A 12349-nucleotide genomic window follows, 5' to 3' on the forward strand; every position below is an offset into this window, starting at 1 on the left:
GGAATAAACCTGTTCAGCCCAGAGCCGCGCCTGACGTACGTATATGCTTTGTGGCGCGCGTCAGTACGCACTGGAGTTGCATTGACGTACGACGACAAGACATGAGCTTCCCGGGGGGAAAAAAAATAATGTCCAAGCGTTGTGTGTTCACATCATTCACAGTAGCATACATATTAGTTTTCAACTGACAGAGGAGTTAAATTTGTTGTAAAATATGTAATTCGGTTTGTTTTCTAATTGTTTATCGTATACACGCAACTATATTGACAAAAACCTCAGCTAAAACGCTTAACAGTCTGATTGATGGGGTTTTTTTTTGGTTTTTTTGGTTTTTTTGGCCATCAGGACTAAAACGCAGCATCAGAAAAATCAGAAGCGATACTGCAGCGCGCGGCACAGTTTGTGTATGCTTGTCTGTGTGTTTGTGTGTGTGTGTGTGTGTGTGAGAGAGAGAGAGAGAGAGAGAGAGAGAGAGAGAGAGAGAGAGAGAGAGAGAGAGAGAGAGGATTTCCGCGTCTCACGAGGGACGCCCTGCGCGTTCATGAAGCCGTGAGCTCGCGTTTGAATACCGGCTTGAGCCGGTAAAGAGCTGCCAAAACTGCCAGGAAATAAATTCAGTGAAGACAAAAGATGATGCAGCTGGCGTGACAAAACGGAAATAGGCCAAAGCCTTATTGGCTTTAGTCTATTACTTTTTTTCAACAGGACCAGGAAGTGGCTCAGATTTTAGAATTTAAAAAAGAAAACGTTTTCTACGTAAATGTTTGCCCTCTCAATCCTGGCAAACAGGCATAATATTATATATTCTAGGTACCTTATAGTCAAAATGCAATGACGACGAGATAGAAATCCCGGCTTTGTTACACCAGAAGGCTGCTTTTCCACCCTCTTATCAACACTGCCGGTAAGTAAAATGTCAACTTGGCACCAGCTGTAGGATGCTGTTCAGCCTGAGCTACTGGAGCAGCGGCGGCAGTCACAGCTCGTCCGCTGTGTTGCATGAGAAGTAACGTCATGTCATTTTTTGTTGTGTGAGAAGAACGAGCCGGAATACATTTTTATTGATATTATGTTATTGACACATTAATGAAGTCGTGACGCCAGATAGGCGGTCACGCAGATAAAACGACTAACACAACGAATGTGTACGTGTACTCTTGATTTATCTATGACAGTAGGAATCAGTGTAAACACAGCAGTAATGAGAAGTGTTGGCTGTAACGTTACTTGCTGCCCTGCTGCCTGCGTTGATGGGTGGGAAACCCCTGGGATGCTGCACATTGACATCATTCCTCCTCTCCACTGCACTGCGGTTAGCCCTCTCTCCATGTAGGGTTCCTTTTGGATAAATATACTCATTTTGTTTCAGTTCGAACCGTAGTTCTGCTTGCCTGCATCTCCTGCATCCTATGGAGTTGGAATTCCTAAATAAATATAATTTGGGATGTGGCAGTTCCATGATTTCAATTTCTAGCATAAATTTGTGAGACATCTTTACTTAAGTTGATTTTTTTTCTTCCTCCGTCCTAACAGCATGACGTCAGCCGTGATCAATACTTGTCTCTGAAAACGTTGGGATGCTGTCTAAAACCTTGAAATAGAAATAGAATGTGATGATTTGCTAAACATTGAGACCCTATATTTAATTCAAAAGACGGCGTATCAGATTTTGAAACTGAGAAAAGTAATTGTTTTCTGAAAATGAAATCTTCATTTAGAATTTGACGCCAGCAACACATTTCACAAAAGCTGCGACAGTGGCAACAAAAGACTGGAAAAGTTGTGAAATGCTAAAAGCAAACACCTGGTGGACCATCTCACAATGAATTTAGGTTAACTGGCAACAGGTTACTAACATGTTTCTGAAGGAAAGATGAGGAGGGGATAATCACTCTGTGACAGACTGCGCTGACATGTAGTACAAGTTTCTCAATGTAAGATTACAAAGAATTCTTTTTGGAAATCATGGATCATAGTATGGGGGTGCATTAGTCCACATGGCATTGCTAACCTGCACATTTGTGAAGACACCATTAATGCTGACTATGATGTATACAGGTTCTGAAGTAACATATGCTTCCGAGAAGACAAGGTCTTTTTCAGGGGAGGCCAAACCACATTCGGAACATCTTACAAAAGCTTGGCTCCCTAGTTAAAGAGTGTGGGTGCTAAGCTGGCCTACAGTCTCGACTTGTCATTCGTTGAAAATGTTTGGCGCATTATGATGTAAATTACGATAAAGGAGACCCTGGAACTGTTGAGCAGCTGAAATCGTACATCAAGCAAGAATGGGAAAACGTTCCACTTTCTAAATGACAGCAGTTGGTCTCCTCAGTTCCCAAACACTTACAGAGTGTTGTTAAAAGAAGAGGTGATGCAACAGAGTGGTAAACATGAGCTTGTCCCAACTTTTTTGACACGTGTTGCTGGCATCACATTCTAAATGAAAATAGAATTTTCAAAAACGCTGAAATTTCTTTGTTTCAACATTTGTATATGTTGTCTTTGTGCTATTTTCAATTAAATATGAGGTTTCAGTGCTTTGCAAATCATCACATTCTGTTTCTATTTTACATTTTACACAGCGTCCCAGCTTTTTTGGAAACAGGGTTGTACACAACCATTTCAAATCTGAGGCGAACAATATTTTCTTCCAGGTAGTTTAAGCTACCTATTGTCTGAGGGATATGACATAACGTTAACTGTCACCAAACAGAGGAGCTTGATGTGGCCTAAGGTGAAGGAGAGATACCCAGCCTATTTAAGTGCAGAGTTTAGGGTGTTGCGTTTGGGTACACACAGGTGTGCGTGAGAGAGGATAGCCTAGCGTTTTCCAGCTCACACAGCCTTATATGTTTGCTTGTGGCTGTAACAGCTCACATTGTTCTTCTGGGTCCCAGCTGGTTGCTTTCTCTAAGTCCCTTTGTGGAGATTTCCATGGTGAATGTTTTCTTATTGTTCACAGGCAGACATGACCTTTAGACACTCAATGCCAAAGTTTATCTTGTTTTGGGTATATGCCTCTGGAGGAAAGGCTATCTGTAGTGGATTATTATGGCATCTTGGTGAACTTCCAAAACTGTTATCCTGGCTTTCACTGGAGACTGTCCCGTAATGGTCTACAGTAGGTGATGTTTCCGAGACTTGTCAATCCCTCTGAAAAGCTTTTTTTTTTGTCAGGAGTATAGTAAATTGTTCTTGTGTGCAGTATGCACTTAGTTACAGGCAAAAAAAAGTGGCCAAAAATATCGTTATCAGTTCTGCAAGGCAAGGCAAATTTATTTGTATAGCACAATTCATACACCAGGCAATTCAAAGTGCTTTACAGAAGCATAAAAATACATTAAAATCATAAATAGACAATACATTTCAAAGAAAGAAAGAAAGAAATTAGAAGAGAATAGAAAAATAAAAATAAAATAAAATACATTTAAAGGAAAATTAAAAACAGAAGCCAGTAAAAGACAATAATTTAGCATTTAGAATGATTAAAATCATTGAGCAGATGTATTTACTTAAAGTAAAAGCTGCAGCAAATAATAATGTTTTCAACACTGATTTAAATTAGCTGACAGCAACACCCACATTAGTCAGCAATGACTGACAGAGTAGCTGCAGGGTGGAACTTTAGATTTAGTTTGACATTTCTTGTATGACCAATGGCCTCAACTGTGCATCTGTGTGGCTTGTCAGCTCTAGGCAGCAGCCACACCCATATGATAAACCCACAGCTTTTCTTCACATTCTGCTGTTCTTATCTTACTGGCTCTCCCTATGTTGGTTTCCCACCTCACAGCCACACAGAATCATGAGATCTTACTGGGATACTGCAAAGAGCCATCAGTTTCAAAAGAACTTGGGAATCATTTTGTGTACTTAACATGTTGCACTTTCACCGCACCTTAATTTACATGGACACTGAATCATTAAAGAAGACACACTGTGTTTTCTCTTTACTGCTCACTGCTCAGTCACCCATACTGTATGTCACAGTCAAGTGCACACTCTAATATGAGATGTGAAGACCCTTCCACAGAAAGAGGACTTAACCATTGTTCACCAATGAAGTTCAAAAAAAGAAAGTGCACAGTATCAGTACATGCGTAACCAAATCTCCAAATTTATTACTTATCATCGTTAATAAAGCAGTTTGATAGTGGTGGATAGACAAGAGTCAGACATTACATAAAAAGTATAATATCAAAACCTGCTTTGACTGCAACAAATGAATATTTTCATTCTAGGTTAATCTGTCTGGGTATTGGTGGGTTTTAATCTACCTGGGTGGACCACCCAAGTTGAGCCTATGTATGGGGAAACAGTGTCCAACAATGAATCAAATAAATATATAAGAAGTGGAGAAACAAGGAAAGACAATTAAATGGCAACTCTGCAGGTATCAAGACTTTTTAGCCTCTTTTAGCTCATTATTTTATTATTTTTCAGCCTTAGTGTTCTCATCAACTATGTTTTCCGCAGCTCTTTTAGCCAAAAACATCTGTATCAGTTTCTGGAGTTCTGCCTTTGAGAGACCCCCAAAAATCAACAAATGTAGCTTAAAGTAAGACATCAAAATGAGCTCACTGATGCCATCTCTGTTTCTCCCTCCAGGTGACCTGCTGTAGCCATGAAGGTGCCCAATTCCCAGCACTGTTTTGGTCCAAATGTTTACCCAGAGGTGCCTGATGGTGGCTGGGGCTGGGCTGTGGCTGTGGCCTTCTTCATGGTGGAGGTCTGCACCTATGGGACCCTCAAAAGTCTGGGTGTCTTCCTCCAGGATCTGATGCAAGAGTTTGGGGAGACCAACAGCCGAGTGTCATGGGTCATCTCCATCTGTGTCTTCATCTTTACCTTCACTGGTCAGTCACTTGTTTCCTGCCTTGTACTTTTTTATTAGCAAACTCTAAATATAAAGACACCAGAAAATATTTAGGAACACATTTGCAATAATTTGCATATTATAGTAACTCTCAATCATGCATATGTGATAAACCAACTAAACTGGATTTAGTATGAGTACATAATGTTATACAACACAAATTTCTGTCCTGTTAGCAACTCATGACATTTGCATTGCGTGCAGCCTTGTAAGTCCAATGAGCAGTGTTTTTCATACACAACAGCACAGCAGAAACCTCTTTTGGCCAAGTCATTGTTTACTCATTGGTATTGACAAGCAAATCCTTAAGGTGTTGTATCTCAGTACCAAAAAAAAAAAAGAAGAAGAAGAAAAATCAGGCAAACAGTAAGCCACTCGCTGTCGGCTTTCTACAGTAATCTGAATTCTTAAACATGTTCTAAATGTGAAAACGAGTTTCTGTATTGGGAGGTTGAGGATTAGGGAATCCTGATCCCCCAGTTAAATTCCTCCTGGCAGCAACATGGTTTTCTTGGCCTTGTTGTACATGTAACCAAGTTTCTCATCAGTTTTTACAATGTAGACGTGTGCAGGACAAAGACTTCACAAATATAGCAATGCATCCCTGAAAATGTGAATTCACTGTAGCAGGCACTGAAACTGAAACTTAACTTGCCTCAATCTGTCTCAATAAGTCTGTCACAGTTGAAGGTCTGATGTTTGTAAAATTCACTTATTTGTGCTGTGAGGGAATCTATTGTTCAATGGCAGTCTATCCCACAAACACACACACACACACACACACACACACACACACACACACACACACACACACACACACACACATCATAACGGCACGTAGACTATCAATAATTTGGTTAAAATAAGAGAGCCATGCTTCCTAAATGAGGTGGACGTAGGGCAGTAACCTGATTACTGACCTGCAGCATGTACTGTATCTGTGGATTTACAGTATCCAGGTATCGCAGTAAATGTAAGCAAGTTGTCCAGTGACCTTAGTCACCTGAGCACCAGTAACCTGATTTGTTGGGTGCACATAAATATACTGATGCCCACTTACTGCAAAACAGCTAAAACTGGACTAATGATTCTTTATCTAATTCTGACTAAACTGCATGTGCAGTCATCAGTGCAGTGAGATTTTAATGCCTGCAGCTAGGCTGCACAGTTATAATACACCTAATCAGTTCAACAGATCACTTGTAAAGGGACTATACGAGCTATTATGCAACTGATATATAACTGAGTTCAAATGATTTTAATGAAATGATTATATTGTCTTTCACCCTCACCCCAGCCCCCCTGTCCACCATGTTGAGCAACCGCTTTGGCTATCGTCCAGTGGTGATGATGGGAGGGTTCCTCATCAGCCTAGGAACCATCACCTCCGCCTTCACCAATTCCATCAATGAGATGTACATCACCATCGGCATTATTTCAGGTACTTATCAGGCTCACGCAGCCACCCCCATCAGCTCATCCACTCCACATCTATCTATGTATCTGTTGAACTATCTGTTGATGTATGTCTGTGTGTGTGTGTGTGTGTGTCTTTGTGTGTCATTGTAATATACTATTTACAGAATGACTGATGTGTTCTTACAGATGTGTTTGTCTTGTTTAACAGCCTGTAATGAAAGAACTAAAGGGACTCCTAGCAGTGTCAAGAACAAATTCTGAATCAATCTATTTCTTCCAGAACTGTCCAATGACTGAGAGGTGATCAGCCTCTTCTAAGCAACATGCAGTGAGGTCTACTCCACTATCTTAACTCTCTAGGAACGACTGGCAGAACAGGAAAAACTGAAGCAGTAAATTATTTCCCAAAAAACACAAAATTCCTTTTCAGATAAGGATTGACGGAATAGGAGGCTGAGGAGGATGGAATAAATTGACTGAATGAAAGTAATAGATTGGATGATGAACAAATTGATGAAATGAGTTTTGTGTCAGAGCACATTAACTTAACATCAACTTTTTTTTTTCTTGGACGGCAAGCACTGCTAGCTCTCCCGCCGTGATTACCATGTCTTCCTCTGAAATGGACCACAGCTAACTTGACAATCCCTTCTCTCTCCCCCTGTCTCTCTTTTTTTGTCTTTACATGCCTTTTGTCTTTCAGCAGCAGCTGTAACAAAGCTGAATCATCTCACACAGCCTGCCACCTTTGACAAAGGAGTCACCTGACACCTTGATCTTGACCCACCCCTCTGCCCATGCAGTGTTCCTACCATGCGGGCCAGTGGCTGTCATGTCCCCTTTTCCCCTCTTTGTTTGCAGGCCTCGGTTACTGTCTTGCCTTCCTCCCCACTGTCACCATCTTAGCCCAGTACTTCTCCAGACGAAGAGCCCTCGTCACCTCTGTTGCTTCCTCCGGAGAATCCTTTGCCATATTCGCATTTGCTCCAGGTGAGTCTTCAGTCACAGATGGGCAGTTAGCCAAAACATGACCTTTATTACTTACTGGACATAATGCCATGAAATTCATTACATAATTTTTATTTGAAGTTCTGCATAATGTTGCCTGCTTTCAGTCATCAACAGCTCTTTATCTGCCAGATGTATTCCCAATCATTCCAAGACTGCCAATGTCCAGTCACTTCAAAAAACGGGTTGTGATCCCTCTGACGATTGCAGTTAAAGGCCATGTTTTATCTAAGTATGGGGTACCACAGGGCTCCATTCTAGGACCGTTTTTATTTTCTCATTATTTTCTCCACATAATCAAATGGCATGATATTTCATTTCATTGTTATGCAGATGATACTCAGCTGTTCTTGTCATGCTAACCCTTTTCATTTGCTAAGGTATCTTCCATGCACAACTGCCTAGCTGTGGTCAAGGATTGGATGGTCGAAAATTTTCTTGATCTTAACTCATCCAGAAATCCTTATTACAGGCCTGGAGCACCCTCATGGCCAAGTTCTGCCTGCCCTTGGCACTCTGGCTCAACGTTCTGTATCCACTAAAAACCTTTGAGTCATTTTAGATTCCCATAGAGTCCCATGTTGTGTTTTTTCCACCTGGGAAATATGTACAGAATTAGATCTTTACTTTTAATCATCTTCAAAGAGTTATTCATGCTTTTGTCAATTCTTGTGTCATCTGGATTATCAGAGATGTAATATTTTTTTCGATTCAGGCAATGAAAGACAAAAAATGCTGAAAAACATCTAGAATGTACTTCAAAGATATGAGTCCAGCTTTCATCAGCTAACTTTATTAGCATTGTCAACACTTGCTGGTTGTTTCACTGTAAAAGTGCAAGAAGTGTACAGTAAATTTGTCTTTACCACAGCAAAGCAGTTGGCCTCTTGCAATAGGTCGTATGAGACAATAAAATGCACAGTACTCATGGTACTGGTGCCAAAACCTGGTTGAATGCAAATACAGTATATACAGGCTTTGGGGTGCAAATTAATTACAGATTAGTCAACTACTGCCGACTCTGCCAACTAGTGGTTTTTGTAGTATGGCTGCATGAATAGTCAAGTTGTAGAAACCCCTGTCGTGTAAAAACAACTGAGCAAACTCCATCCACTAAGGAAGACAGTGAGATGCAGTTGAAAATTCCAGAAAGTGCTTTTAGTATATGATAATAACAAAAACCATGCTGTCCTCTTTCCACAGCCCTCACGTCACTGAAGGACCACATTGGCTGGCGCTACTGCCTGGTCGTCCTTGGCACTTTTCAGGCTTCTTTGATTGGTTATGGGCTTCTTCTTCGTCCAATCACTATTAGGCCAGAGCCTGTAAAGGTGGAAAATGAATCAGAGAAAGAGACACTCTCATTGAAGCAGCTGCAGACTGTTTACGAGCTGGAGAATGAACAAACCAGAACCTCTATCAGTTCAGGAGTGTCCCGGGGCTCAGAGGACTCAGGTGTCACCTCCCTCTTTGCTTCAAACGTAGATCTGCAGAATGCAGGAGCCGAAGGCAAGGCTGTGATGGAGGTGGGAGTGCAGGACAAGGAGGCCCTGGAGTTGTCACTGTCCACATCTCCTAACCCAGCCGAGGAGAAGGATGATTGCGAACTACCACATGTAGAGGCCGGTCCTCTGCAGCCCTCCAGCCCCAAACTCCTGGATTTCTCTGTGCTTAAAGACAGTGCCTTCATCTGGTACTCCCTCTTTGGCTTGTTTGCCACATTTGGCTTTTTTGCCCCGCAGCTCTACATCATCGAGCTGAGCAAGAGCCGGGGCGTAGAGCCCAGCATGGCCTCCTACATGCTGTCCGTGATGGCTGTGGCTGAGATCTTCGGCCGCTTGTCCATTGGGGTGGTGTTGAACAGAGTCAAGTGCAGGAAGACCCTGGTACTGCTGGTCTGTGTGGTTATGATGTTCTTGGTGCTGGTGGCCTTCGGTATAGTGTGGGAGTTCTGGGGCCTCGTAGTGTGCTGTGCCCTCTATGGCTACTTCATGGGCACTGTTGCCTCCACTCACATCCCCATGCTGGCTGAGGAGGACGTGGTGGGCATCCAGAAGATGGCGTCATCTGTGGGAGTTTACGTCTTCATCCAGAGCTTTGCTGGATTAGCAGGGCCCCCACTAGGAGGTACAAGATCCTTATGATTCTTTCTGTTTTCACTCATCAGTGTACCTCTCTGTAGATTCTAACAGCTGTCTTATCTTTCCCTCAAGGTGTGTTGGTGGATATCACAAAGAACTATGGTGCTGCCTTCTACTGCTGTGCAGTGGGCATGGGCATCGGTGCCGTCTGCCTGGCTCTGGTCGGTCCAGCCAAGTCTGGCATGTGCCAAAGACTGAGCAGAAACAAAGAGAAAGGCAGGACCACAGAGGAAGAGGAGAAAATGTCTCAGGGCAGTGGCCAGCCAGACTTCTTGGAGGTGGACTTGGCCCTGGAGGACAGTCCAGTCAGACAGGCTGTGGATCAGGACAACACCTCTGTAATATGAATCCAACCAACCACACCACTCATGACTAACAACTCACCACCAGGGCCAAAAACAAATACAGATGCACTGCGAGAGGCTGCAGGGTGGTCTTCACAACTGCTGCTTTTTCCAAATCTCAGGTGTCACTCTGTCACAGTCTGACAAGCTTGAAGTTCACTCATTCCCAGGAAGGAAGCAGTCACACCTTCACTCTTTAACAATTCTACACAGATTTCCATTCCAGCTGCTTCGGTCAAAACCTCACTCATTAAGAGCCTTCACAATCCTCTTCGTGCAGTTAGGTTGTTTTCAGTTTGACCAGGAGTACCCCTGTCTCAGGAAAGGAGTGTTGTTGTCATGGATCCTGAAGTGTCATGAGCAACAGTCACGATATGTTGGGAGCCTCGTTAATATCATGACTGAGTGGTGCTCATGTGAAGGTGTGTTTCCTCATTAAAAGCCCGGCAATGACTCATTCCAGTGCTTCCACTGGTAATCTCAGCCACCACAACAAAGAAAAAATTAAGAAAACATTTTGTGATTCATAATCTGATCCACTTCCACAATACACACATCGTTGCTGTGCAACACGTTGGTGACTCTACCTGCAAGGCCTGATCACAGCCCTCATTCCCTTAAGGAAAGGAAGAGGGAGTGAGACGGTCGCTGGACTTGAGGACAGAGGTGAGCCATGGCCAGATTCTCATAGTTTATAAACAGTGGTGGAAGTTGTGCTAACATATTACTTTCAGTAGAAACTAAGTAATATAAGACATTACTGCAATAACTTTTAGGTAATACGTTTATAATTGCAGTTTCAGGTATGTGCTACCAGCAGCAGTTTAAGCATTCAGTAGATCTCAGTGTCAGTTTTCAGTGTCAATGCACTGATGTTTTTCCACAAGGGAAACAAGAACTCAAATGCGGCTATAGAGACCAGGTTATGTTGAGGCTGTAGTAGAGCATAATTCTATGTATATTTTATTTATTATTATTTATAGCTATCACAAACCCCAACATAACCTCAATATATAGCCAAATTGAACACTTCTGCTGTTACCTCAGTGTAATCAGTGACGCATTACTGTACAGACAGTTATACTGTAAACATTGTATTACATTTTCAAAGTAACTTGCCCAGCACTGTTTATAAAAATGTTAGGAGTCAGCAGTCATTCTGTTTGTCTGTTACTAGAGAGTCTGCAGTGTAATCCTCATACATGTAATCCACTCCCTCCCCTCGTCCATGAGGCCTCCTCTGGAACACCTTGGTGTTGTGTGTGAACATCACAAGGAATCTAATAATGGACTAATACATACAATAAACTGAAAACAAATACCTGTGTGCTACACACACACAGCCTGTTTTCCAGTAACACTATCTTTAACCTTTTTTTGAAATGTGTGCTTTTAATAACCACAGCCCCTCAGCACCCCTACTTTCCGTGTCCAGCATGTTTTGCAGGACTATATCATTCCCCCCACAGCAAACCTCTCATTCCACAAGAAACGCTGCATTCATTCCACCTGAATACCTGCCCAGTGGTTTTCTCACCCCATGCTGAATTCACACTCCACAACCACATGACACACTTCTTCAGCAAAGTCTTAAGAGGAACACACACACACACACACATATACACACCTCATGGCTTTAAAAATCCTCTTGCATAATGAACAGCAGGTAATCTCCCTGTATGCATCTGATGCATGGAGAATAATTTTACAACTGCTAAAGCTGAACAAGAAAACACAGTCATGCAGTTTACATACAGTTTATCTCCTGTGTGATGGTCTTATATGCATTTATGTAATCCAAACTTAATTTTCCACTATGGAAACTAAAGCAATATTTCAGCAGTGTTCACTGATCCTTTACAAAGAATCGAGGAGCTCCAGCTTGGTCTGTGTACATGGAGCATGTATCATATGGTTCTATGGTTCTGAAGGTTGTGGGATTCTTTTTGCATAAACCTCAGACGCTTTAGATTCTTAATTCTGTACTGTTTAGGAAGTATTGACTGTAGATCTCTTATGTTGCCACTGTCCTGTTGACTTGCTGTAGAATGACCTTGTTCCAAGTAACGGTTTACAAACTGAAGAACAATCATGATACAGCAGAAGAACTTGGTTAATTAAGTAACATGTAGAACTAGAGATGGTCATATGCAGTGATATGTATGCAAAGGTGTGAAGGACAGATCTGACAGGAAACAGGGTCCACGTGAAGCACCTCTGCCCAGACTCCCTCCTGCAGCCTCAGATCGTCTCCACACCCACCACCACACGACTTGAAGTTTAGTCCACAAACCTGTCCTTAATCACCTGATCACCTTTATTGAAGCTCTTTAGAATGACAGTGTGATCCTTTTTTTAATGTCACTTTTTCATTTTTTTATTTCATTGAGTGATGGGCAGGTCCCTGCCTGTGCTGTACTGCTTTCATGATGTATTTTCTAAATAAAATCTCCAAACTTTGCTCAGTGTTTGTGTCTCAGATAGTGTTTACTGGTGCTGTAAATCCCTCTGACCATGTGATTCATAAAATGCTAAACAGATGGTGCTGACATCCATCA

The 12349-nt window shown here is 42.1% G+C and overlaps 1 protein-coding gene across 3 annotated transcripts; it reads left to right on the forward strand.

Moving 5' to 3' along the window:
* The first annotated feature begins 512 nt into the window (after nt 1-512).
* On the forward strand, nt 513-12252 carry slc16a6b (solute carrier family 16 member 6b). 3 transcript variants are annotated; one of them, XM_076752703.1, is made up of 6 exons: nt 513-904; nt 4612-4859; nt 6177-6320; nt 7160-7288; nt 8510-9433; nt 9520-12252. In XM_076752703.1, the coding sequence occupies exons 2-6, from the start codon at nt 4628-4630 to the stop codon at nt 9792-9794; spliced, it is 1704 nt and encodes a 567-aa protein (XP_076608818.1). In that variant the 5' UTR covers nt 513-904; nt 4612-4627; the 3' UTR covers nt 9795-12252. The 3 variants fall into 3 exon arrangements, with proteins under 3 accessions (XP_076608818.1, XP_076608819.1, XP_076608820.1); XM_076752704.1 differs by having other exon boundaries at nt 515-904; nt 7002-7288; XM_076752705.1 differs by having other exon boundaries at nt 592-904; nt 7005-7288.
* The last annotated feature ends 97 nt before the right edge of the window (nt 12253-12349 follow it).

This window comes from Chaetodon auriga, chromosome 16, assembly GCF_051107435.1.
Source record: "Chaetodon auriga isolate fChaAug3 chromosome 16, fChaAug3.hap1, whole genome shotgun sequence".
NCBI lineage: Eukaryota > Metazoa > Chordata > Actinopteri > Chaetodontiformes > Chaetodontidae > Chaetodon > Chaetodon auriga.

Excerpts from the sequence above, each read along its gene's own strand:
- slc16a6b (XM_076752703.1), top strand. The coding sequence starts at position 4,628 with ATGAAGGTGCCCAATTCCCAGCACTGTTTTGGTCCAAATGTTTACCCA. Across the intron at positions 7,289-8,509 it reads CATATTCGCATTTGCTCCAG|CCCTCACGTCACTGAAGGAC; the intron begins GTGAGTCTTCAG and ends CTCTTTCCACAG. Across the intron at positions 9,434-9,519 it reads AGCAGGGCCCCCACTAGGAG|GTGTGTTGGTGGATATCACA; the intron begins GTACAAGATCCT and ends CTTTCCCTCAAG.